At 38.3% G+C, this 27,753-nt stretch overlaps 1 protein-coding gene across 2 annotated transcripts in view; it reads right to left on the bottom strand.

Moving 5' to 3' along the window:
• Positions 1–27,753, bottom strand: part of ROCK1 (Rho associated coiled-coil containing protein kinase 1) — a 144,512-nt gene that overhangs the window by 35,216 nt on the left and 81,543 nt on the right. For both annotated transcript variants that reach the window (NM_001082367.1, XM_051851073.2), the window contains 8 exon segments: positions 1,438–1,622; positions 3,969–4,129; positions 7,102–7,252; positions 9,263–9,369; positions 18,434–18,680; positions 18,783–18,874; positions 19,992–20,127; positions 25,290–25,338. In NM_001082367.1, the coding sequence (NP_001075836.1) occupies positions 1,438–1,622; positions 3,969–4,129; positions 7,102–7,252; positions 9,263–9,369; positions 18,434–18,680; positions 18,783–18,874; positions 19,992–20,127; positions 25,290–25,338 (1,128 nt within the window).

The raw sequence follows: 27,753 nt of genomic DNA, 5'->3' as shown, positions 1-27,753 counted from the left end.
AGAGAGAGACAGAGAGAAAGGTCTTCCTTTTGCCATTGGTTCACCCTCCAATGGCCACCACGGCTGGTGTGCTGCGGCCGGTGTACTGCGCTGATCCGAAGGCAGGAGCCAGGTGCTTCTCCTGGTCTCCCATGCGGGTGCAGGGCCCAAGCACTTGGGCCATCCTCCACTGCCTTCCCAGGCCACAGCAGAGAGCTGGCTGGAAGAGGGGCAACTGGGACAGAATCCGGCGCCCCGACCGGGACTAGAACCCGGTGTGCCGGCACCACTAGGTGGAGGATTAGCCTAGTGAGCCGCAGCGCCAGCCTAAATAGTTTTTTTGCATTAATTTTTACAGAGAAAAGCACTATTAGGGATATATAGTTAAACGTGCAGCAAGTACATAAAAACGAGTATTAATTCAGAATTACATGTTATGGCCAATTAAGAACAAGATGGGGTGGTGGTGTAAATGAATAATCAAATAGAAGGGAAAGCAGAAACAATAAACTGACAGAAAAACAAAGAACACAGACCTGCGCTGTGGCATAGAGGTTTAAGCTACTGCCTGCAACTCTGGCATCTTATATGGGCATCGGTTCGTGTCCTGGCTACTCCACTTACGATCCAATTCTATGCTAATGTTCTGGGAAAAGTAGCAGAAGATGGTCCAACTGTTTGGGCCCTTGCTACCCATGTGGGAGACCCAAATGAAGCTCTTGGCTTTGGCCTGAACTAGTCCTGGCTTCTGTGGCCATTTGGGGAGTAAATCAGAGGATGGAAGATCTCTCTCTCTCTTTTCCCCCTTCCTCTCCCTCTCCCACTGCAACTCTTTCAAATAAATAAATAAATCTTTAAAAAAAAAGAGAACTATAAGTATATAATATAAATACAACTTAAATGAAGAACAGAATCAAAAAGTCAACACAATGCAACCGAAAGATATGAATTTTCAAGGATCAACAATTTTATCTGCAGCTGCTAGGCTTCCATATTAGTGATAGCTTTGCATTTTCAGTATATAACAAGGAATGTGGTTGATATAAAGTCTGTAAAGTAAGATACTGTAGCTTTAATAAAAAGAAATTTATCCCTGATTTTTATAACTCTAGTCTGACGAAATGTGAGGATTTCTGTAAACATGAAAACAGTATGCAAAAACTACGGTTTATTCTTCATAGACGGACTTATTATAAAATCAGTAGTCTTGATAATATCCTTTTATTTCTCCCTTTAAATACTTATAATTTTAATTTAGTGAACATGTTCTTCCAAAGCCTGAACTTCTTTGCAAACCTTCTCTGCAAGTAAACACACTAATTTCTAAATGCTTTTTTTCTATTTTCCTTTCACAGACTCTAAGTATACAACCCCCACCCCCCACAAAATATGGAACACATAAGCCAAGGTTGAACACACAGAAAAAATAAATCACAATATATTATTTTCAGGACTTACTTTGTAAGCTGAGCTAACTCAAATTCTAATAATCTCTTCGCTTCCAATAAAGTATTTATTTCCTGTTTCATCTGCTTTTCTAAACCTTTTAAATTATCTGCCTCAAATGCTTGGGTCTTCAACTCATTTTGTAACAACAGTCGCTTATTTGATTCCTGTTCCAGCTGTAGAGTTAGATTCTTAACCTATGAGAATGAAAAACATAATTGGTATATTAAATTTCTAAAAATCAGACATTATTTGAAAGAATAGCAATCAAATAAAGTACATTATAACTCCTTATACTAATAAGGAATATTAGTATTTTAAAGAGTTTCTTATTATTTACAGTTTATTAAGTCAATCCCCAAATTTCAGACACTGAGTTCATTGAACAGAAAATCTGGTTTCTTCTCCAGTCAGCAAGGAAATTTTGCAATACCAAGAGTTCATAAAAGCCCTTTTTGGGGGGACCTTCAAAGAGTATTTAAATTCACCTGTTTACTCATAAATTTTTGTGCTTATAAATTTTTGTGTACCAGTCTACAACCCTCCAAGGCTCACGAAATAAACTGAATGTATACAGAATTCAATTTCACAAATTTTTTTTTAAGTACTTACCAGGTCTTGTAACCAACACATTCAAAATTCTTACAGAGGTTTACAATGCCCTTCATGATCTGCTCTTTCTACCAGTCTATTCTTATCACTGACTACTCTTTACAGTCTGATCATAGTCTTCAAATCCTCAAATGCAACACACTCCTTCATTTCAGTTCTTAGTTCTTGCACATTGGATTTCTTCTGTCTTCCCCTCCTCATTTTTTCATTCTTCAGCTCTGAACATAAATGCCATATCCTCAATGAGCCCTTCCTAAACTTCCAAATGTGACTAGTCATACACTCCTATAGCATTCTATGCCACCTTTTAATTATTTGTCAAGTCTGTAATGATTATTTTAATATTCGTCTTCCCCTCAGGGCTGTAGGCACCAAAGAAGTCAGGGCCATTCATATTATATTCACTTCAGTAATACAATTTGTAAGTACAGAACCAGGAAAATTAACGGGAAGTAAAACACTATTTTTTTTTTAAGATTTATTTATTTGAAAGTCAGAGTTACGCAGAGAGAGAGAGGTCTTCTATCCACTGCTTTCCCAGGCCATAGCAGAGAGTTGGATCAGAAGTAGAGCAGCTGAGACTTGAACCGGCATCCATAAGGGATACCAGCACTGCAGGCTGTGGCTTTACCTGCTATGGCAAAGCGCCAGCCCAACACTATGTTTTAAAACAACTAAATACAATCTTTCAGATTTTATATATATATATATTCCTCCTTTGTGCTGGCTCTAATAGGTATCTCTAATCTTCTCTTCTTTCTAATCAATTCTATACACCTCAACCAGATTAATTTTCCTAAAAGAGTGTTTTCAGCCACAACTCCTATCAAATTTTAAGGAGTATCAATAGTTGAGTACTCAGGCTTCTCCCATGACTATATAACATGGCTTTTCTCCTCTGGTAATATCAAGTTACTTACCTATCATATTATCTACTCAGAACTTACTCCTGTATAACTTTATGAAAATGTTCAATCTACCAAATGAAGATTTAGCTCTTAAACTATCACTTTTTGAGTCTGACACATATATTTCAAATATTTAAAATTATTTAAATATTTAAAATATTTAAAATCTAGGTAATATCCAACTCCCTTCCTTGCAGAGGTTTTCCTACTTTCAGTTTAAAATAATTTCTAATATATATAAATACATATATATATTAGCATCTATATACAGTAATCACTTGAGTATAATGTCATTTTCTGTTTTGAATCCTGCTTTATAAATGTGTCCCCTGTGCTTTCTATTAATCTAAGCCAGGTAAAGCTGCAGTTTAGCACCTTTTCTTTTGAAATGTAAGAGCAATGCTTCTCTGTGAGGCTACAGAATATCTTATAATGCAGGTGGTTAGAATTTTTCAGAGTAGCAGCCATGGCACTTCAATATTGTTGTATGGTCATAGTGCAAAATGGTATAGACCCTACAGAGTGCATATTCATTCAAAACTATTTGAAGATGAAAATTCTAAATGCTAGGATGACCATACAAAAATAAATATACATACAAGTTGATTACTTCACTCAAATCTCCTTCACGGTATTTAAGTTACAGATAACTGAGGTGGGCATTTAGCCTACGAGTGAAGATGCCAGTTAAGATGCCTGTGTCCTACACTGGAGGACCTTGCTTGGATACTGCGGCTCCTGACTCCAGCTTCCTGCCAATGCAGACTCTGGGAGGCAGTATGGATGTCTCAAATAATTAGGTCTTTGCCATCCACATGGGAGACCTGGATTCAGTTCTGGCTCCTGGCTTTTGGCCCAGTCCCAGTTCTTGTGGGCATTTGGAGAGTGAACCAATAATGAGAGTTCTATCTGCTTCTCTGTCTCTAAAATAAATAAAAAGGTAAAAAAAAAATACAGAAAACAACTCATAACATGATTGGTTCTCTTTTAAAAAATGAGTAAAATCAGCAGTATTTTTCTTACTTCATCCTCCATCCTTTCTTTGTTTTCCGTCAAATGCTCCAGCTTCTGCTGAGATTGCTTCAGATCCACATCCAGCATGGAACACTGCTTCTCAATCTGAACAACCCTATTTTCAGCCTTCTCTCGAGCTTCTCTCTCTTCTTTCAACTTTTTTTCCATCTCTGTTAAAAGCAAAACGTTACAAACATACATTAAATAAAGCCTATTTCAATATTTTTCACTTTACATGGGCTATAAATTTTCTTCAAACTGTTTTTAACCTGTGACTCTAATAGAACTATTAATTATAGAAGCTTTAATGGTATTTAAATGATTTGTACAGGGGAATCTCCTTCTAAATCTAGCTCTTGCCCAATAATTTGAGACTATTCAGTACCATTTTCAGAGCAGAAAGTGAACAGTATAGCTGGAAAGAAAGTAAAAAAAAAAAAGGAGGAAACTGGAGGTAGGTGAAGTAAAAGCAGAAAAATGTGGTTATAATATTTTGCATTCTAAGATTTATTTTATTTATTTGAAAGGAAAAGTTACCTTTGCATTTTAAGATTTATTTTATTTATCTGAAAGGAAAAGTTACAGAGAGAGGGTGAGACACAGAGTGAGAAAGAGAATCTTCCATCCAGTGGTTTACTACTCAAATGGCTGCAATGGCTGTTGATGGGCCAGGCTGAAGCCAGGAGCCAGGAACTTCTTCAGGTCTTCCAGGTGGATGCAGAGTCCCAGCACTTGGACCATCTTCTGCTGCTTTCCCAGGCACATTAACAAGCAGCTGGATTGGAAATGGAGCAGCTGGGACTTGAACTAGTGCCCATATGGGATGCTGGCGTCACAGGCGGCAGCTTTACCCACTATGCCACAACCAGCCCCTCTCAGAAAATTTCAAGAAGCTTAAGGCTATGATAGGAACTCTAATTTATGCAACAAAGATGAATGAGATTCCATAGTAGTACAACATCCATTTTAATAATTACCAAAAGATATTAGTTTACACTGAGACTTCTTACAGAAATATGGTAGCTAAGGTTCTGAGAAGGTAACTTTTTTATGGTAACCCATCTAGTAAGTTTTATCATCAGGATTCAAACTTTGTAAATCCACTTTCACACTGAGATTGTCCTTTAGATAACAAAATAGAAACTATTAGAATTTAAGTTTCTTGTCTTTCCTAACACAAAATCACACTTAGCTGCATAATAGAATAGTCACTTCTTAATTCCTTTCTCTCTAATCAAACAGAAATCCATCCACTTATATTCTAACTCCTAACCCTCTCCTTTGATCTAGACTTACAAACCAACTGACTTAACATTTCCACAGATACCTAATAAGTTTGTCAAAGTTTACATCTAAAATAGATGCCTCTTGCTCCTACTACACACCTCCTCTCAGAACAAATCTACCACAACAGCAGAGTACTAAGATTATAAAGACAAGTAACATCTGAAAGATTTTATGTAACATAAGGAGCATGATTCATACATTTAAAACAATGAAACACCACTAATATATTTTAAGAACAGTTAAGATTTGAAGTTAAAAATAAAAACAAACCAAAAAAAAAAAAAAAGAGAGAGAGAGAAAAGGATCTAAGTGAGAATGAGAATGACATTTATGAGTAGAACAACCCTAGGAAAAGTAAACATTAAGTATTTTAACAAATCAAGTAAATTGATGATGCTATCATGAACCTTTTAAAAGGGACTAAAACTAAGTTATATACAGGTATATCCTATGGAAGTAGAATTTGTGAATGATCTCAGATTTCTGGCTTGGACTTCTGGATGCTGAGTAATACCACCATTCACAGCCATTACAATACCTACCATTTACTCAAAGTAAGTATACTGTACAGGTATTTTGCATGTATTTTTTCACCTAATTTTTTTTTAAATAAGCATACAATGGTTAAGAGGCAAAGTACTTAAATCGGATTTAAAAGTCTGGAAGACTACACGGCCATTAAGCAGATTAGTGAGAATAAAGAGTAAGAGCAGGTCTGATTGATAGGGTCATTAATTTTCCCCTGAACAAATGGAATTTAAGGTGCTAAGTGACACATTTAGATTGTAGTAGGTCAATATCATGTAGAAAGTGAAGAAAAGGTGGCTAGCATTGTGTTGTAATGGGTAAAGCTGCCACCTGCAATGCCAATACCTCAAATGGGCACTGGTTCGAGACCCAGCTGCTCTATGATCCAGCTCCCAGCTAAAGCACCTGGGAAAGCAGAGGAAGATGGCCCAACTGTTTGGGCACCCACACCCATGTGAAAGACCCAGAAGCAGCTCTGGGCTCCTAGCTTCGTCTGGCACAGCCCCAGCCGTTGAGGCCATTTGGGGAATAAAACAGTTATTGGAACATACCCCCATGCTTCATAACTCTGTCTTAAAAAAAAAGGCTGCATTTGAAAAAGAAACTGAAGAAAAGGAAAAATCTTTTCTTAGAAGCTTGAATATTTTATTTTCTTTTTAAATTTTATTGATTGACTGGAGAAAGAGCACATCTGCAATAGCTAGTACTGGGAGCCAAGAACTCAACTCAGGTTTCTAACATGGGTGACATAAACCCACCTGCTTAAGCCATCACCCCCTCCTATAGGGTCTCCATTCCCACGAAGCTGGGGTCAAAAGCTGGAGCAAGGTATCAAACCCAGATACTCTGATGTGGGGCATGGGCATCTTAGCTGCTAGGCCAAATTCCTATCCCAGAAGTTTGGCTATTTTAGAGGGACAGAATGAAACAATGGTAATGAGTAAGGATCACAGGTTGCTGCAAGGGTGTGTTTTTAAGATTGGAATGGTTTACACATGTTTACAAAAACAAAGAAGTCAGTGGAGGAAAAAAGGTAGAGAACACAGAGACGAGAAGGAAATAAATTAGGATGAGTTAAAAGGACACTAGCTCTGCAGAAGGCCAGGAAAGGAAGAGGTTTCTCTTCCTGCAAGATGAGAGGGAAGATAATGAAGATAGATAAAGAAGTGGACTGACAAGTAAGGGAACTAGATGTTGGTTCCTGGCTTCAGCCAGGTCCAGCCCTTGCCACTGTGGCCATTTTGGGGAATGAACCAGCAGACAGATGGTTTCTGTCTTTATACATACATACATATATACATACATATATATATATAAAAACACTTACCACACATTGCAACAGACTTTGCCTCTTCAATAGATTGATGTTTGTCAGTTAAACGAGCTTTCGTTACTTTGTGTTCATTCACCTCTTGTTCTAAGCGTTGTTGTAATGATTTAAGCTTATAGTTTAGATCTATCTCTAAATTATTTTTTTCCTGTAAAATAGGAATGGGGCTCATGTAATAAACTGTTTAAAAGGCATATTATTATATCTTACATTATGTAATATTCCACAAGAGATAAATATCTTACTTTAAAAATCACAATAAACACATGGAATCAGAAGTAAAATATCTTTTCTCTAACTCACTTGAATCATTAGCCATGGCTTATTGCAAAGCAATGTTGTGTCTGTGGTTATGTTAAGGATGGTTCATTGCTAAGAACAGAAATGAGTACATCAATCCTTTAGTATTTTTAAATATTTTGCTATTGCTTTTTAAGAAATACTAAATTACCTTTACCTACATTTGAATCTACGTGCCCACATTTACTTCTGACAAAATTACAAGCATTCCATGGCAAGTCACTGAGAGAGGAAGGGAGAACCAAGTCAAAATACATTCCATTTCTCTTTAGATACTTTTGGTCTTACAAAACACATCCAAAGATAAATAGTTGCTTTCCATTCTTTTTTTTATTTTTTTAATTATTTATTTTATTCATTAAAGAGGCAGAGAGACAAAGAAAGAACTCTCCTATCCACTAATGTTTATTTCCCATATGTCTGCAACAGCCAGGAGTGGGCCAGACCAAAGCTGGAAGTTAGTAATTCAATCTACATCTTCCATGAGAGTGAGTGGGACCCAACTACTTGAACTATCTCCTGATGCTTCCCAGGGTGCACATTAGCAGGAAGCTGGAATTGGAAGTGGCACCAGAACCCGCAAGTCACTCTAATATGGGATGAAGGCATGCCAGGCTATGTCAAACACCAGCCCCAGGAGTAGCTTTTCTGATCATTTATCTGATGTTCTACTCAACCTCCAACAATTCAGGGAGGCACTGAAAGATGACAGCTAGATAAGAATATCAAGTATTTGTTTTCTTAGCGAGTTATGTTAATAGAGGGTAATTAATCAAATGTCTCATTGTTATGAAAATTTTAGGGGAGGATGGTTAGTGCAGCACTTAAGACACTGCTTAGGATGCCCATATCACAAAGTAGAGTACCTCATTCAAGTCTTGGCTCTGTTTCTGCAGCTTCTTTGCCAGTGCATACTCTGGAGATAACAGATGTTGGCTTAAATAATTGGGTCTTTGCTGCTCACATGGGAGATCTGAAATGAGTTCCACACTCCTGGCTTTCACCTGGCCCAGTCCTGGCCCTTGGGGACATTTGGGGAGTGAACCAATGGATGAAAAATCTCTCTACCTTCTGTTTTTCAAATAAATAAAACATAAAATTCTAAATGTAAAGGTCAGTCACTTCACATTCTTTTCTCCTTTGCTAACTTTTACCAGCAAAGTAGTATAGGCAAAGTCTACTACATCCTGATACTTTTGTTTTCTTTCCTTTTTGTTTTTAATTTTTATTTATTTACTTTCATTTTATTTTAAAGAAAGAGATCTTTCATCTGTTGGTTCACTCGCCCAATGTCACAACAGCATGGACTGGGCTATGTCAAAGCCAGGAGCCTCGAACTCCATCTCTAACTCCCAAGTGGGTAGCACAGATCCAAATACTTGAGCTATCATCTGATGCCTCTCAGGATGAGCATTAGCAGGAAGCTGGATGAGAAGTGAATTCAGGATTCAAACCTGGCATTCCAATACAGGATACAAGTATCACAACTGGCATTTTAACTGCCTTGCCAAACGCCCACCCCTGTTATGTATGGATCAGCATCTTCATCTTACCCACAGACCACAAAAACAAAACAAAACAAAAAAAAATGGGGAAAAATATTTTTTAAAAAAGGTATTTTCAAGCCAGAGCAATTTATGATGATCTATTAACACTAAATATCTAACACTCTCAAGAGGAAAACCAAATGAAAATAACAATAAAATCATTTACTTCCTCACACACCAAGTAGCCAACCAAACATAAGAACTTTTGGAAAGGTTAACTGTATAAACATTAGGAATAAATTTTGTATTTTGTAAAACTACCTTATAATCTTTGATAATTAGCAAATACTATCTTATGTTAAATTATTTACCTTTTCTGAATGATTAAGCATATCTTGAGCCTCTTTTCTTTCTCCTTCCATTCTTTCAAGATTGTATTTGAGATGCTTCACCTCCTCTTGTAAAGATGTAATTCGAGCTACCAAGTGAGAGAAACGTTCAAGTCCACGGTTACTGAGGTAAAACTTTTTTGTTCAGTATCATCATTAAGATACAAAATATGGATTAACTTCCGATCAGGTAAAATTTTATAAAATTTATTTTAAAGATTTATTTATTCATTTATTTGAAAGACAGAGAGGGAGAAAGATCTTCCATCTACTGATTCACTCTCCAAATAGTTGGGGCTGGTCCATGCTGAAGTCAGGAGCCCTCAACTCCATCCTGGTCTCACACATGGGTGGAAGGAGCCCAAGAACTTGAGTCATCATCTGCTGCTGTTCCAGCCCCATTGGTTGGAAGTTAGATCAGCAGCAGAGTGACCACAACTGGAAATGGCACTCTATGGGATGACAGCTTCACAAATGGAAGCTTAACTCACTGCAACACAATGCCAGCCCAGTCAGATAAAATTTTAAGAGTTTTCCTGGTAGTATACACAATAAACACAATATAAAGCAGTAAAAATGTTAAAGCTGATTAGATATCATCTAATGCATATTCCTTATTTTACAAGTGGTCAAAGATATGAAGCCTGAGCTTGGACTAGAAATAAAACCCAAGCCCAGCCGGCGCCGCGGCTCACTAGGCTAATCCTCCGCCTGCAGCGCCAGCACCACGGGTTCTAGTCCCATTCGGGGAGCCAGATTCTGTCCCAGTTGCTCCTCTTCCAGTCCAGCTCTCTGCTGTGGCCTGGGAGCGCAGTGGAGGATGGCCCGGGTCCTTGAGCCCTGCACCCGCGTGGGAGACCAGGAGGAGGCACTTGGCTCCTGGCTTCGGATAGGCGCAGCGTGCTGGCCATAGCAGCCACTTGGGGGGTGAATCAATGGAAAAAGGAAGACCTTTCTCTCTAACTTTGCCTGTAAAAACACAAACAAACAAAAAACAAGCCCTTATTGTATGCTATTTTTCTACCAAAATTTAATTATTAAGTGCTATGAATGTGCACTTTGCAAAAAGTGTTTAAGAGTAATTTAAGCAACTACAATGGCAGCAAGTTATATGTGAGGATACTTCAAAAAGTTCATGAAGGATGGAATTATCTTAAAGATAAGTTTATTTCTGTGCAAAACTTTTGAGCTATCTATGTATAGTTCCTTCATAATATGTATTTTCCACAAACTTTTATTTTATTTATTTTTAAAAGATTTATTTATTTTTATCTATTTGAAAGGCAGAATTAGAGCCAGTAGAGAGATAGAGAGACAGAGAGAGAGAGAGAGGTGTCTTCCATCTGCTGGTTCACTCTCCAAATGTCCGCAACGGCCAGAGCTGTGCTGATTGGAAGCCAGGAGACAGGAGCTTCTTCCAGGTCTCCCATGTGGCTGCAGAGGCCCAAGCACTTGGGCTATCTTTTACTGCTTTCTTAGGCCATAGCAGAGAGCTGGATCAGAAGTGGAACAGCCTAGACTCGAATTGGTGCCCAAATGGGATGCCAGCACTGCAGCTGGTGGCTTTACTCACTAAGCCACACCACCGGCCCCTCCACAAAGTTTTCTCGCTTTTTAAAGATTTATTTGTATATTTGAAAGTCAGAGTTACACAGAGAGAGGAGAGGCAGAGGCAGAGAGAGGTCTTCCAGCCGATGGTTCACTCCCCAGTTGGCTGCACTGGCCAGAGCTGCGCCAATCTGAAGCCAGGAACCAGGAGCTTCTCCAGGTATCCCACGTGGGTGCAAGGGCCCAAGGACTTGGGCCATCTTCTACTGCTTCCCAGGCCATAGTGGAGAGCTAGATTGGAAGTGGAGCAGCTGGGATACAAATTGGTGCCCATATGGGATGCTGGCACTGCAGGCAGTGGCTTTACCTACTATGCCACAGCACTGCTCCCAAATAAATAAATCTTAAAAAAAAAAAAAAAAGTTCATAAAGTGACAATGTGAAGATGACAAGGCACAGCTGCCTCCACAGCACCTTAGCAAGTACATAAAGTTTGTGAGGGACATGATCTGGGAAGTATTCAACTTTGCCCTAAATGAGTGCCATGCCAAGGTCTCCAAAGATAAATGGGCCCTCAAATTCATTAAGAAAAGGGTGGGGACACACATCTGTGCCAAGAGGAAGCATGAGAAGCTGAGCAGCATCTTGGCCACTATGAGGAACATGGCCACCAAGAAGGATTGACCCTTTCCTCTTACATAATTCTTCACATCCTTTGCTGTGGGGAAAAAAAAAATCATGATTTCATGAATATATTTTTTAAATTTACTGGTTACCTTTGGAAGACACTGGGGAAATAAATCACTATTCTGAAAACAAAGGAAAGAAAATAGGGATTTACTCTTTCTTTTATAAGCTTATCTTGTATAACTATTTAATTGAAGAGAAAAAGGTTCTCTTTATAGTAGTATTCCAGTTAACGAATAAAAGTGGAATGATAAAAACATAATCACCACTGCAAACTCCTAAAGAAACAAAGGAACGAGGAAACAAAGGAACTGTAAATGACTCTAACATCACAAAAAGATTAACAGACTTTATGTGCTCCTGGTGCCAAAGTACTACTGCATATGAGTATTCTTGCCAAAGTCCTTTCTGCAGCTGATCAAGCCTCTAGATCTGACACCCAGTTTAAAGTATTTTTAGGAACAAAAGCCAGTGTTGTGATGTAGCAGGTAAAGCTGCTGCCTATGATGCTAGCATCCCATATGAACACCAGTAGGTGTCCCGGCTATTTGAATTCCAATCCAGCTCCCTGATAAAAGCCTAGAATAAAGTAGAAGATGGCCAGAGCGTTTGGACCCATCACCTACGCGGGAGACCTGGATGAGGATCCTGGCTCCTGGCTTCAGCCTGGCCCAGCCCTGGCCATTGAGGTCATCTGAGGAGTAAAGCAGCAGATGATTTCTCTCTCTGACTTTCAAATAAATGAATAAACCTTTTTTTTTTTTACAGTATCATAGGAACAGAGCAACATGTGAAATGACACCAGCAGATGAAATCAGCAAAATTCAGAACAAGAGATACACAAACGAGAGATACTAAAAAAAACTTAACAGACATATTAAATCTAAGGTGCAGACTTTGCTGGATCCTATTTCAAACAAAACAAACACAACGAGAACAAATTATAAGACCTTCTGGAGGAAGCTAAGCATTGGTTAGGTATTTCATAGTATTAAATATGCAATTATCAAATTTGTCCAGCTTTGGTATGGTATTATTATTCTTTTTATTTTTTTAAAACTTTATTTAAGGTATAAAAATTTCATGTATTTCCTATATACAGATTCAGGAACACTGTGATAATTCCCACCCTACCCTCCTTACTACCTGTGCTCCCACACTTCTTCATCCTTCCTCTCCTATTACCATTCTTAATTTTTATAAAGATCTATTTTCAGTTAACTTTATTTTCATAAAATTAACCCTACACTAAGTAGAATTCAACAAATAGTATGAAAAAAAATGAGGCCTATAAACAATCACTGAATCTCAAAATGTCAATTTCACTTCTAGATTACCTTTCAGGTACTCTATTAGTTACCACAGATCATGGAAAATGCATGGTATTTGTTTTTTGGCAACTGGCTTATTTCATTAAGTATAATGGCTTTGGGGCCGGCGCTGTGGTGTAATGGGCTAAGTCTCTGCTTGTAGTGCCAGAATCCCATATGGGTACCGGTTCGAGTCTTGGTTGCTCCACTCTGCTATACCCTGGGAAAGCAGTAAAAGATGGTCCAAGTGCTTGGGTCCCTGAACCTATGTGAGAGACCCAGAAAAAACTCCTGTCTCCTGGTTTTGGGTCAGCTCAGCTCCAGCCATTGTGACCATCTGGGGAGTGAAATCAGTGGATGGAAGACCTTTCTTTCTGTCTCTCCCTCTCTCTCTGTAACTCTACCTCTCAAATAAATTAAAATAAAATCTTTTAAAAAAAAGTATAATGGTTTCCAGTTGCATCCATTTTGTTGCAAAAGACAGGACTTAATTTTTTACCACTGTATAGTATTCCACACACACATATAGACCATCATCTCTTTATCTAGTCTTTAGTTATTTGTTTTTTGTAAAGAATGTTTACAATACTAAAATATTCACAAATTAAAGGATATCTTAAATTAAGGCATTAACTAAATTATTAACTCAATTAAGCTTCAAATTTGCTTCAAAAATCTGATGTTACAGGACTGGGGAAGGTAGGAGTATTAAAATGAAACAGAGCAGGTATCTGGAATAGCAGGATCCTTGGGATGCCCACATCTCATGTTGGAATGCTTGGGTTTGAGTTCTAGCTCTATCCTCAATTTCAGTTTCCTGTTAATGTATATCCTGGGAGGCATCAGGTAATACCTTAAGTCCCACCCATGTGGGAAAACCAGATTGAGTTCCCAGCTCCTGGGTAGGACTGGGCCAGGCCCAGCTATTAAGAACATTTGGAGGGTAAACCAGTAGATCAGCAGATGGAAGATCTCTCTTTCAGATAACTTAAGTACATTAAAAAAAAAAAAAAAAAAAAAAAAAAAAGAAGTGACTACCAAATGACTACTACTGAATTTGGAAAACGAAGGGCTGGCGCTATGGGGTAGCAGGCTAAGCCTCTGCCTGTGTGGTGCCAGCATCTTATAAGGGTGCTGGTTTGAGTCCTGGCTGCTCTGCCTCTGATGTAGCTCCCTGCTAATGAACCTGGAAAAGCAGCAGAAAATGGATTGATTGGGCCTCTGCATTCATGTGGGAGACCCAGATGGAGTTCCTAGCTACAGCATCAGCTTGGCCCAGTCCTGGCTATTGTGGCCACTGAGGAGTCAGCCAGTGGATGGAAGACCTCTCTCTCTCTTTTCCTCTGTAACTATACCTTTTAAACAAATAAATAAATCTGGGGGAAAAAAAAGCAGTCTTTTTGACATACTACGTCCAGATGTCAAACTTCAGGACCATAGCATGTTTCTGTACAGACTGGAAACGAAGAATTTTTTTTAATTTTTACATTTACAAAAGTAACCAAGAAAAATCTGCAACAAAGATTTTATGAGAGGACTTCAAAAAGTTCATGGAAAAAGTGGAATTAACAGATTTAAGTTTGGAGTGGGGTTTTGGCTTAATAGTGAAGACATTGGTTAGGATGTCTGCATTTCACAAAAACTAGAGTGTCTGGGTTCAACTCCTGGCTCTGGTTCCTAATCCCAGCTTCTTGTTAATATGGACCCTGGTGAACTGGATAGAGTTCTCAGTTCCCATCTTCACTAATCCTGCCCTGCCCACCCTGCCACCTCAACCACTGCTGGTGTTTGAAGAGTGAACCAATGGCTAAGAGTACATGGCACCCTCTCTGTCTCCTCTCTGCCAGCAAAAGAAGGTAAGGTTTATTTTGTTGCCCTCCCAAAAAAAAAAAAAAAAACCAAGAAAGAAAATCCATTGTGTATATTTTTCTTAATATGCTTTCTCATAAATTTTATTAGATCTTATGTAAATTGTACATAAAACTTAAAATATTTACTATCTAATTACATTTGAGGGAGTCATTATCCATAAAGAAACTGTGGACCCAATCTACAGGGAGGGCATTTAATTGGGGAACAACATGACACTGCCAAAGCCTAGCAGTCCCAAACTGACTGAAACTTATATACAAAGGATTTAAAAGTTCTTAAGGATTATAAAAGATTAATGTAAAAATTGTAACTTATTTTTTAGTCACAACATATTTTTTAAAAAAAGATTTAGTTATTTATTTGAAAGGCAAAGTGGACAGAAAGAGATCTTCTATTTGCTGATTGACTCCCCAAATGGCCACAAGAGCTGGGATTGGGCCAGGAGCCAGGAACTCCATCCTAGTCTCCCATGTGGGTGGCTGGGGCTCAACCACTGCTTCCCAGGCATATTAGTAGACAGCTGGATTGGAAGCAGAGTATGCAGGACATAAACTAGCACTCCAATATGGGATGTAAGGGTCCAAAGTGGTGGCTTAACCCATTGTGCTACAACACCTGCCCCTACAATACACTTAATAAGCAAGCTGAAACGTACGTAAGTCCTATATATTATTTTAGTGAGCTTTGATTCACATGATTTCAAACCAAAGAAAGCACTGAAAAAGGATAAACTGATTAAAAATAAATCATGCTTTGAACACTTCTGAACTTTCATCAATATCTAGAAATAGAATTGTTAAATGCAATTGATGATGAGCACATGGATAAAGCCCTCTGCCTTGGAAGTAAACAATTCAAAGCTCAGTCACACACAGATAATAAACTTAAAAGAATTTCACAATTAGAAGGATTTATAGAGATAGCCTTTTCTAATCTTCTTAGTTTACAAATAGAGAGAGAGAGAGAGAGAGAGAGATGAAGAGACTTTCAAACAGCTAATAAGCTGTATCTAAGGGCCTAGAAAAACAATTCAAGGAAGTCAAACATGAGGCTTTCCTACTACATATAAGGAGGTTCCTTTCTTGGTTATAGTCAGAACTATTTTAAGCCAGGTCCCTGAGAAATAAGATTACACAACACTCCTCAGCTGAGAACCAATGAGAGCTTCTAATTCCTGTTTCCATAGTCACAAAAACAGACCCTGACCTCTCTCCACAGAATTATGGCTAATCATCAAGCCCCAAGAGACCCAAACTATGTTCCCATCTGTGATTAAGGTTGAAACAGACTCCCCCATCTCCCCAATTTTTTCCTGAGAGACCCAGCAACTTCTATGCTTATCTGATTTGATTAGGTAGTATGGATGTTGCCAAAAGGAATACAAAATAGAAAAATAAATGAGAATTGAGTAAAGCCACACATATTTTTGAAAACAAACTGAACTTTATTACCATTTTAAAACTGTTCTTAAGAGTCACAAAGACTGCCAATAATTCTAGTCCCAACTTTCCCAAGTACCTAACTCTTTATTTGCATTGGAATTTCATTTCTGCAATTGAGTTTCTATTTCTTACCAACAATGTCTGAAGAATTCCCAGGTTTTAATAGTGCTAATTCTCTCTACACGGATCAGTCTCACTTTGAGTGAAACCTTTATGAATTAGGTAAGTTTATAAATTAACTTTGCAGTTAATTTGGTTGTAAAGTCTGAAAATACCTACATTATCTACCTCACAGAAGTACCTATGAGAGGGAAGCAATCATAATGTGAAACAATGTAGGCATTACCCTGAAAGAAAAAGAATGTGAACCATTTCTGGTTTCAACAAGGTTATTTTCTTTATGAGGTCAATATAATTAAAAATATACCCTATATTTAAAAATTGGTTGGGGACAGCATTGTGGTACAGTGGTTAACCCACTGCTATATGGCTAAAAGTTCGAGTCCCAACTCTTCTACTTTCAATCCAGCTTCCTGCTAATGTACCTGGGAAAGCAGCAGAAGATGTCTCAAGTGGCCTAGTCCAGATCTGGGTATTGTGACCATTTGGGAAGTCTCTGTCTTTCCCTTTCTCAGTAACTCTGCCTTTCAAATAACTAAGTGAATTAAAAAAAATAAAAATGTGTCGCTCCCCCTCTTCGTGGAGGAACGACACAGGACCCTGCGCTGTTCTTTCGTCTGCTCGGCCCTTCCCGGGCTTGCTGCTGGTTCTTCCCGGGTTGGCTACTATCCCTTCCACCTCCGTGGAAGGGCAGTTCCCCCTGCCACATTCCCCACTTCCGCAGGGGAGCAGCACACCGCCGGCCGGCTCTCTCGGGGGCTGCACAGGTGTTCCCCTTAGATGTTCCCGGTGCATGCCGTCTCTCTCCTCCTTTATAGTCCTCCTCTGCCAATCCCAACTCGGCTGCCCACACGCCGAGCACGCTGCTCTCCTCCAATCAGGAGCAAGTCCTACAGTTTATTGGCTGAACTGGAGGCAGCTGTGCAGAAGCTGTTTTCTTCTCTCCCAGCGCCATATTGTGGGAGAGCAGATGCATAGAATAAGTCTTAATTCCAGTAACTCAGTCCAGTCCGGATTGCTCCCCACAAAAATGGTTAAGATGGTAAATTTTAAGTCAGTTTTTTTTTTTTAATTAAAGGTAAAAAGTTTTCAAAAATATTACTTTCCATTGATATATGAGTAGTGGCACACACAATTATTTGGCATTAAAAAAGAAGGAAATTGACACATGCTATAACACTGACAAAACCTTGAATACATTATGCTAAATGAAATAAGCCAGACACAAAGGACAACACTTCTATGAAGAAATTAGGATAGAATTCATACAGAAAGCAGAATGGTAGTTACCTGGGAGGAGAGGAGAAGAGTTACTGTTTAATAAGAACAAAATTTTCATTTGGAATGAAGAAAATCTAGGTCACGTACATTGGTCATGGTTGTACAACACTGTGAATGTACTAAATGCCAGTTAACTGTAGACTTAATAATGGTGAAAACCAGGGTGATGTCTATAGTGGTTAAGATGTCACTTGGGACACCTGTATCCCACACTGGAGTGCCTCAGTCCGAATCCTACCTCCACTTTTTTTTAAACATCTTTCTTCTTTTTAAGATTTATTTATTTATTTGAAAGGCAGAGTGACTGACAGGCAGAAGGAGAGAGGGGCGGGGGTCGTCTTTCATCTACTGGTTCATTCCCCAAATGGCGCAAGGGCTGGAGCTGGACCATCTGAAGTCAGGAGCCTGGAGTTTCTTCCAGGTCTGCCATGCTGGTGTAGGGGCCCAAGAATTGGGCCATCTTCTACTGCTTTCCTAGGCCATAGCAGAGAGCTGGATCAGAAGTGGAGGAGCCAGGACTGGAACTGGCACCCTATGGGATGCTGGCACTGCAGATGGTGGCTCTCCTGCTATGCCACAGTGCCAGCCCCTCCTACCTCCACTTCTAATTCCAGCTTCCTATTAATGTGCAACCTGAAGGCAGCAGGTGAGGGCTCATGCCACTGACATGAGAGATCTGGAATGAGATTTGGGCCCCTAGTTTCAAAGTGGTACAGTCCTAGCTGTTCTAAGTGGGTACTAGAGGAGTGAACCAGCAAATGAAAGAACTCCACGTATCTATCTGTCTGTGTGTCTTTATCCCTTTCAAATAAATAAAAGTAAAACTTAAAAACAATTTAATTCTTAAAATAATACATTTTATATATATTTTACCTCAATAAGAAAAACATTACCTTGAAGGTCTCCAATCATCTCAGAATCATGACCTCTGTCTCTTCGTTCAGCTTCTAATACAGCTTGCAGCTGGTAATAATCCTTATCTGTTTGTGACTTGGAATTCTCTAAAATTCTGTTTCTCTCTTGCAATTCTCTGTTGAGGGACTCTAGCTGACTAATTGATTTGCTCATCTCCGTATGACTCTTCCTTAATCTTACAGCTGTGTCCGATTCTGTCCTAAGTAAGTCATTGGCTTCTTCTAGCTATTTAAAAAAAGAAAGCCAGAAAAGAGAATTTTGACCAAATATAATACAATTTATTTCAACTATAATTTTTTAAAAAGGAACATCATCTGAAAAACTTACCTGCTTTTGTAATTGTGCTAGCTTCTCATTAGCAAGCTGTGAATTCTGACTTACTTTCTTTAAGTCTTCTAATTGGTCCTTTAAAGTAGAAACTAGAAAATAATAATATGTGAAAATTACATGACATGTAGTCTTAGGTAACAGTAGTTCACTTCGATGTCCAAGACCAAATTTCATCTTGAAAGTGCTTATCACATTTTAAATTATTAAAAAAAAAATGCATCATTTTATAATATGAAATATAAAAACAGATTTGTTCCACTACTGTAATATCTCAAGTCCTTTTTTCCCTTAATATGATCAATCTATTAGTTTCACGTCATAAAGCTAATATTTATTTATTTTTGAATAGTTCCATTACTTGAATAGTTGAATAGTTTTAAAACTGTATGAAATTCAAAAGGCACCAAAAGGTAATACAAAGTCAGTCTTTCTTCCCATACATCACCACTGTTCCCTTGTCTCCCTTAACTAGCTTTCTCCTTCCCAGCAACAACTATTACTAGTTCTTGCACATCATTCCTAAGAGACTCTATGTATCAGTATCCTAGTAAACAACTATTATGTGTATATGTGCCCACATAAATATCTACACCCACATAATTTAAGCATACAAAAGCACTTTCAAATGATCTTTATTTTGTCACTTAAAGACTTATCTGAAAAATACTTTTGTGACAGTATATAAGGAGATACTTTATTTTTTTAAAGCTTCATAGTATTTGACCACACAAATGCAACAAAATTTATTATATCACTGATTACATTATGTTGTTTATACTTTTTGTCATTTTAAGAAATGCTACAATAAATAGCCTTGTGTATATATCAGTTTGCAGATAGTACGAGCAAGGGTTCTTGCAAGTTAGTGGAGAATGGAATTTAAAGGTAAGTTTAATTTGGTTTAAATATTTTGAAGTCCATGCATATTTTTTCATAATATTTTCCATGAACTTTAAAAAGTATCCTCACATGTAAAAACAACACAAAACAAAAACTAGAAGTGAAATCACTAGACCAAATCACTATTTACTACTGACTTTAATATGCTAAAATTTAACTTAAGATCTGGGCTATTAGCTCATAAAGTATCTTAGAATGTTGTTTCATAAATATACCTTGAGCACTAAATTTAAGATAGCTTCATGACAAAGATTTCAAGGACAGTGTTTAAACTCCAGCATTTTCCAAAAGAAATAACCAATTTACCTTCATTTTCTACATTTCTCCTCTTCTCATTTTCCTGTTCAGCCTTTCTTTGGTACTCATTAATTCTATGCTGTAGTAACATTTTCTCCTTCTCAATTTGAGACACTGTAGATTCTAGATTTCTTCTTTGATTCCCCTGGAATTAAAGCAACAAAAGTTAACAATGGCAACTATTATGCCTTGTTATTTGAGAGAGAACTTTATTCTCCAAAAAAAAGTCAGACAAAAACTTAAAGTTTTTGTTTCAAAAATCAGATAGTACTTTCTAACCAAATGACAATTTTCTAATAATAAAAGTAGCTTACTTAAAGAATCTTTGGGGGGGTCAGTGCTGTGGTGTAGTAGGCTAAGCCTCTGCCTGCGGTGCCAGCATCCCATCTAGGCACCGGTTCTAGTTCCGGCTGCTCCTCTTCCAATTCCGCTCTCTGCTATGGCGTGGGAAAGCAGTAGAAAATTGTCCAAGTACTTGGGCCCTTGCACCCACATAGGAGAGCTGGAGGAAGCTCCTAGCTCCTGGCTTCGGATCAGCCCAGCTCCAGCCCAGCTCCAGCCCAGCTCCAGCCCAGCTCCAGCCCAGCTCCAACCATTGTGGCCATTTGGGGAGTGAACCAGAGGATGGAAGAACTTTCTCTCTGTCTCTCCCTCTCTGTTTGTAACTCTACCTCTCAAATGAATAAACAAAACAAAAATTTAAAACCAAACCCTATGAATATGACCTTTTAAGATCAAAAGTCACCACATCCATTTAAGGCCATCATGACGTTTTATATTACCAACTTTTTGGTTTATTTACAGTCTTTTTTAAGGTATGAAATGTCAAAGAACTGAGTAATAATTATGTATTTGAGAATTACACGAAGTGAAGTTCAAACGATACCAAATGGTAAGGCGGCCAGTAATTTCACTAGCCCTTCTAGGTCTCCCTTAATCCTATGTCTCAACAACTTGCATATCTTTTCCAAGATGTTCTATGCCTCCACTCACTGATATATATGAAACAGTCATCAATATTGGGTCAGGCATTTGGCCTAAAGGTTAAGACCCCTTTGGGATGCCTTTGGGATGCCTCTGTTCCCTATCAGAGTGCCTGGGTTTGTGTCCTGTTTCCTCTTCCAGCTTCCTGTTGCTAGGAAGCAACAAGTAACACCTCAAGTGGTTAGGTTCCTACAACTCACATGGGAGATCTGGACTGAGTTCCTATTTCTGGGTTCTTGGCTTCAGAGCCTGTTCTAGTCCTGGTCATCGCAGGCATTTGGGGGAGTGAACCAGCAGACAGGATATCTTCCTCTTTGTCTCTCAATCAATAAACAAATAAATAAGTTGGCTATACTAGCATGAAAACTATTTCTAGGTTCTTTATTCTGTTCCAGATGATTTTGAAATCATCTGGATGTGGAGATTATTATTTTTTCAGAGTTTTAAAATTATGGATTCACTTTCCTTAACAGTTACATAGGAGTAGTGAAATAATGTATTTTATATATGGTGACTAGTGGTAGTTTGTGTTTTTCAAGTGGTAAGCCCAGTTTATTTGAATTTCACGCTTGTCTTTATAAGTGTTTGCAGCATTTTCTTTTTTAAAAAGTTTTATTTATTTATTTATTGAGAGGTAGTGTTACAGACAGAGAGGAAGAGACAGAGAGAAACGTCTTCCATCTGCTGGTTCACTCCCCAAATAGCCACAATGGCTGGAGCTGGGCTGATCCAAAGCCAGGAGCCAAGAGCTAATTTATTTTGGGTCTCCCACATGTGTGCAGCAGCCCAAGCACTTGGGTCATCTTTCACTGTTTTCCCAGGCCTTACACAGAGAGTTGGAAGGGAGGAAGAGCAGCCATATGAGATGCCGGCGCTGCAGGCGGAGGCTTAGCCTACTATGCCACAGCGCCAGTCCCTGCAGTATTTTCCTATGATCTTTTCGATATTTTTACATGAAACATTAATATGTTTGAAATATGCTTATTTTCACTGACACTAGTAGTTTCTGGCTCTGCTTTCTTATAAGCAGTCTTGCTTACAGAGATTTGTCCATTTTGTTGATCTTTTCAAAGAACTAGCTTTTTGTTTCACTGATTTTTTTTTCTGTTTTCAATTTCATTTTTCTCTGCTTTTACCTTTTTTTCCCTTTGCTTGCTTTGAGCTTACTTTGCTATTCTTTTATTAGTGTCCAAAAGGAGGAGCTTAGATTATTGATCTGAGACATTTCCTCTCTTCTAACATAAGCACAGTTATAAATTTCCCTTTCAGCACTATGTTGCCTGCATCACACAGATTGTCATATGGTATTTACTTTATTGTTCAGTTTTAAGATTTATTTATTTATTTGACAAAGAAGCTCCCATCCACCAGCTCAACTCCCAAATGCTTGCCATGGTGAGGGGGTGGGCCAGATTGAAGCTGGGAGCCAGGAACTCAAATTAAGGTCTCCCATGCAGGTGGCAGGGACTTAGCTAACCACCTGAGCTATCACTTGCTGCCTTCCAGAGTGTGCATTAACAGGAAGGTAGACGAGGAAATAGATCCAGTACTCAAACTTAGGTACTCTGATATGGGACATGGTCATCTAACCAGTATCTTAACCACCAGACTAAACACCCACGCTGCACAAATAATTGTCTACGATAAAAAGTTATTTTTTTTAACCTAATGGCTTTTTGGAAATAATTAACATTCTAATGTATTTTTTCAGTCAACTTCAGACTTCCTCTTTGACCTATGCTTTCTTTACTTGTAGCTTTGGCTAGGCAAGAGTACTTCAAAAAGTTAATAGAAAAAGAATTAAAATATAAATTTATTTTGGTCAAAAAATTTTGGGATCCATGCATAATTTTTGCATATTATACATTTTCCAAGAGCCACAAATGTATTTTTATTTTTTAAAAATTATTTTTCATCTTTTTGAAGGGCAGAAAGACAAAAAGAGACAGAGGCTAACAGACAAAAGGTCTTCCACCTGTTGGTTCAATTCTCCAAATGCCCACAACAGCCTGTGTTGGGTCAGGCCAATGCCAGAAGACTGAAACTCAATTCAAGTCTCCCACATGTGTGGCAGCAACTCAAACACTTGAGCCATAAACTGCTGTTTCCCAGAATGCGCACCAGCAGAAGCTGGAATCGAAAGCAGAGCAGGGATTCAAACCCAGGCACTCCAATATGGGATGTAGGCATCTTAACTGCTCTGCCAAGTATCTGCTCCAGCAAACGCATTTTAGAGAACTGAAATCATAGAGTCTATAACGTAATCATAGAATAACAGAAAGATCATAGGAAAAATGATCACATGGAAACAAAAAAATCAATGACATATACTATTTCTCTGTGTGTATGTGTTTAAGATTTACTTATTTATGTGAAAGGCAGAGTTAGAGAGAGAGAGTGCAGGAGGGAGAGAAAGAAAGAGAGATCTTGCATCCACTGGTTCACTTCCCAAATGGCTGCAAGCAGCCAGGGCTGGGCCAGGCCCAAGCCAGGAACCTGGATCTGCATCTGAATCTCCCACATGGGTAGCAGGGGCCCAAACACTTGGGCCATCTTCAACTGCTTTCCCAGGCACATCAACAGGGATCTGGATCAGAAGTGGAGTAGCCAAGACTCAAACTGGCGCCCATATGGGATGCCAACACTGTACATGGTGCTATACCACAATGCCAGTCTCAGATACCATTTCTCAGATGAAGAAAAATTAAGGCAGCATAAAAACTATCTAAGAAATTAAACTTTAAAAAGGCAAAGGAAGTCATACATTAGAAGAGTGTTTGTCTTTTTCAGAGGACTCCACACATATGGTAGAAAGATATTTGCTAAGCTGATGAAGAGGAATGAAAATGTATAATGTATTTATAAACATCTGAATCATGAAATATATATGCTACACTTCTCTGACAATAAAAAATCCGGTAGGTAGGCCGGCGCCGCGGCTCACTAGGCTAATCCTCCGCCTAGCGGCGCCGGCACACCGGGTTCTAGTCCCGGTCGGGGTGCCGGATTCTGTCCCGGTTGCCCCTCTTCCAGGCCAGCCCTCTGCTGTGGCCAGGGAGTGCAGTGGAGGATGGCCCAGGTGCTTGGGCCCTGCACCCCATGGGAGACCAGGAAAAGCACCTGGCTCCTGGCTCCTGCCATCAGATCAGCGCGGTGCGCCGGCCGCGGCGGCCATTGGAGGGTGAACCAACGGCAAAGGAAGACCTTTCTCTCTGTCTCTCTCTCTCACTGTCCACTCTGCCTGTCCAAAAAAAAAAAAAAAAAAAAAAAAAAAAAAATCCGGACACGCTTAGTACTGTGAAAATCAAAATATATCCATTGTGACATGAGATTAAGTTCAGTCCTAGATTTTAAACTATTCTTCCCTTATCCTTGTCTCTTTCTCATAATAGTTCTAAATTCAAATTCAATTTTTGATCTCTTGCTTCTTTCTCATTTGTTTTTAAAGATTTATTTATTTATTTGAAAGGCAGAGTTAAAGAGGCAGAGGCAGAGAGAGAGAGGTCTTCCAACTGCTGGTTCACGCCTTAGATGGCTGCAACAGATGGAGCTAGGAGCCAGGAGCTTCTTCCGGTTCTCCCACACAGGTGCAGGGGCCCAAGGACTTGTCCATCTTCTACTGCTTTCCCAGGCCACAGCAGAGAGCTGGATCGGAAGTGGAGCAGAAGGGACTCAAACCGGCACCCATAGGGGATGCCCGCACTGCAGGCAGCTGCTTTACTGGCTACACCACAGCGCCAGCCCCCTTTCCCATTTTTCAACCATCAAGAGTTGATGGTTGGCTGGGCATTAGGCACAGTGGTTAGACAAAATTTGAGATGTCCACATCTCCCGTGTCTGGGCTTGATTCCAGGCTCCAATTCCGATTCCAATTTCCTGTTAATGCAAGCCATGAGAGGCAGCAGGTGATGGCTCAAATACTTAGGTCCCTGCCACCCCCATGGAAGACCTGGATTGAGCTTCAGGCTCTGGCCTTAGATATTGAGAGTATGAGGGGAGTGAACCAGCAGATACAACTCTAATGTCTGTCTTGTCTCCTTCTGCCTTTCAAATAAAATAGAAAAAACAGAAAATCACAAATTAAAATTTATGAACTAAAGTTTCAACATGGTTGCAGAAATTAACTGTACAAAAGAAACCAAAGTACAATCTAACCTGTACCAAATAAAGCTAAAGCTCTCAAGTGAGGCTCTCATCATAACTCTCTGGTTCTATTTTGTGTTTTAACCTATAGAGTTCAAACACAGTTTTCTTAGGAAATAAAACAATCTGAAAGGGGGAAAATTTCAAAAGGGGAAACTTCTGATCAGGAAACAAAAGTACCTCTTCATCCAATTCTTTCATTATCTTGTCTAGTTTTATGTTTGAAGTTCTGTAACAACAAAAACAACACAGATTAGAAATATATTTATTTTTCATTGCCCAGGGTTAAACATCTACAATCTTCCCCTTTCCTTTTAACTTGGGTTTTTTAAAATCTTTTTTTCCTTATGGCATATTCTTTGGCATTCTGTTGAAGTCTATGACCTTTTTTCAGAAAATATTTTTTAAAACATTAAAAAGATTAAAAGATGCCAATTATATTAAAATAGTCAAAAATTTTTAAAAACACATGATTCAGTAATCTATGTGCTTCTTTTTGAATAAAGTAAATCACAAGAACTAGTGGCAGTAATTTCAATGTAAGGATTAGCATGAATGACATTTACAGATTAACTGTAAAAACTGTAATATACAAAAATATCTGTGATTTATCTAGTAATAGAAATACATGGCTTCTGCATTATAATAACTGTGGATTACTGCCTATGCTTAGAATTGAAGGAAATGCTAAATAAGTTACAGAAAATATTCACTTTTTCTCATCCATCTTTAAGGATCTTGGATTCCATCCATGGACTCTTTTGGAGGAAAGGCCAAGTATCTCAAGTAAAGGATTTCTAAATCTCTTTAATCCAAAACTTACTACACAAAAATTAGCCATATAACCTTCAATCAGGATTAAGTAAATGAAGGGAAAAGTCGCATATATCAAATTAATAAATGACTTAGCAACCTGAGATAAAAATAAAAGTGCATTGTCTCCATCACAATTTGTTTTCTTTGGCTCAACAAATAATTCAAACCTCCACATTCAACGTTTCACGTGGATATCTCCTCAAATACCTCATTTAGCATGTCTGAAACTAAACTATTCTCTCTGTTCCACATTCCTATCCCTAATAACAATCTGTTTTCTTCTAAAGTCCTTGAGTAAATGACACCACATAGGAAATATCCTTGACTTGTCTGCCTCCTTACTGACATCTACATGAATAATATAATGGTTGCCAATTAACCAGAGAGGTCTTTTTTAAAAAGTAAATTATATACACACACACATACACATGTCTTCATTTAGGATAAATTCCAAATTTCTTGGCTTGTCAAAAATAAAGTCCTCCAAGATTTAGACCTTGCCAACCTTCCCAGCCTCTTCTTTTCCTTGTATCTTCCTGATCAGTCAAGTTCTCTCACCTCAAGGCCTTGACAGACACCCTTTCCCTGGATCCCATTATTTCTTTGTACTCTCCCCATAGTATTCTCATTGACCCTTTTAGTTTTAGCTTTTTCTGCTAACAAAAGAGTACAGGCATCTCCTTATGTAGTCCTGATGTATATCCCTGCAATATTTTGTTCTCTCTCTACCTTAAAACATACTATACAGTTACTTGTCAACCCTGCCAAATTACAAGCTCCATGTGAATAGGGGCTATGTCTATTTTATTCAGTACTATATTACGGACAAGCATATTATCTGATACATCTAAAATTTTTGTTGAATGAATGAATACAACTAAAATTATCTGAATGCAACAGTATCAGATTAGATTCAGTCCTAAGTTAATCTATGTGTAGCACAGAACCTCTGTTATGTCTAGTCTGCCCACATATTCCAACTACATTCTTGCAGCTTCTGCATGGGGAAGAGGCTACAAGTAGGACAGGGGAAAAAAGAGAGAGAGAGCTACATTTTTTGTGGGATAAAGGTTCCAAATAAAGCTCTAGTGAATAATATGAGATATATGAGTGTACTTCAAAAGAGTTCCTGGAAAATGAAATTAAAAAATAAGTTTATTTTGGTGCAAAATATGCAGTTTTTACATAGTGCTTATTTTCTGCTAACTTTTTTTTTTAAAGATTTATTGAGATTAGAGTTACACAGAGAAGGATAGGCAGAGAGAGAAGAGAGAGAATGCTAACTTTTTGAAGACTCTTCATACCTCTCAGAAAAGATCAAACATTTGCCCTTTCACAAGAAAATAAATCCAAGTAATTAGCGGTCTGTAATCCCTAATACTGCTTTTATTTAAAAAAACTGATATATCATTTTAAAAAGTTTCAGTTCATTTTAATTCCATTTCATTGAAGTTATACATTTCATATGATTATCAGGCACCTGGACCACTCTTATTTCTTCCTCAAACTGATCCCACCACCAACACTACCACCAGTTTGTCATTAGTCTTTTAATTTTGTTTAAAATATTTGTTTTTGGAGATAGAAACTTCTCAACATTTATATCACAGTACTGAACCATTTCCTCCATTTATTTCCATATTTTATAGTTAGAAATTCCTTTCAAATCCTGGGATCAGTTAATTACTTGCTTATATTCAAGTGCTTTGTTTGTGTTATACACTAAAGTTCTTAATCCATCAGGAATGTTATGAAGTGAGAATTTTGCTTCCTACCAGTTTCCTTGCCTACTCTGTCACAAAATTGCCACTTCCCCAGTTCTATTTAC

Source organism: Oryctolagus cuniculus, chromosome 10 (assembly GCF_964237555.1).
Source record: "Oryctolagus cuniculus chromosome 10, mOryCun1.1, whole genome shotgun sequence".
Lineage (NCBI taxonomy): Eukaryota > Metazoa > Chordata > Mammalia > Lagomorpha > Leporidae > Oryctolagus > Oryctolagus cuniculus.
Note: the sequence above shows the minus strand (reverse complement) of the source record. Positions and strands in the feature narration are given on the sequence as shown.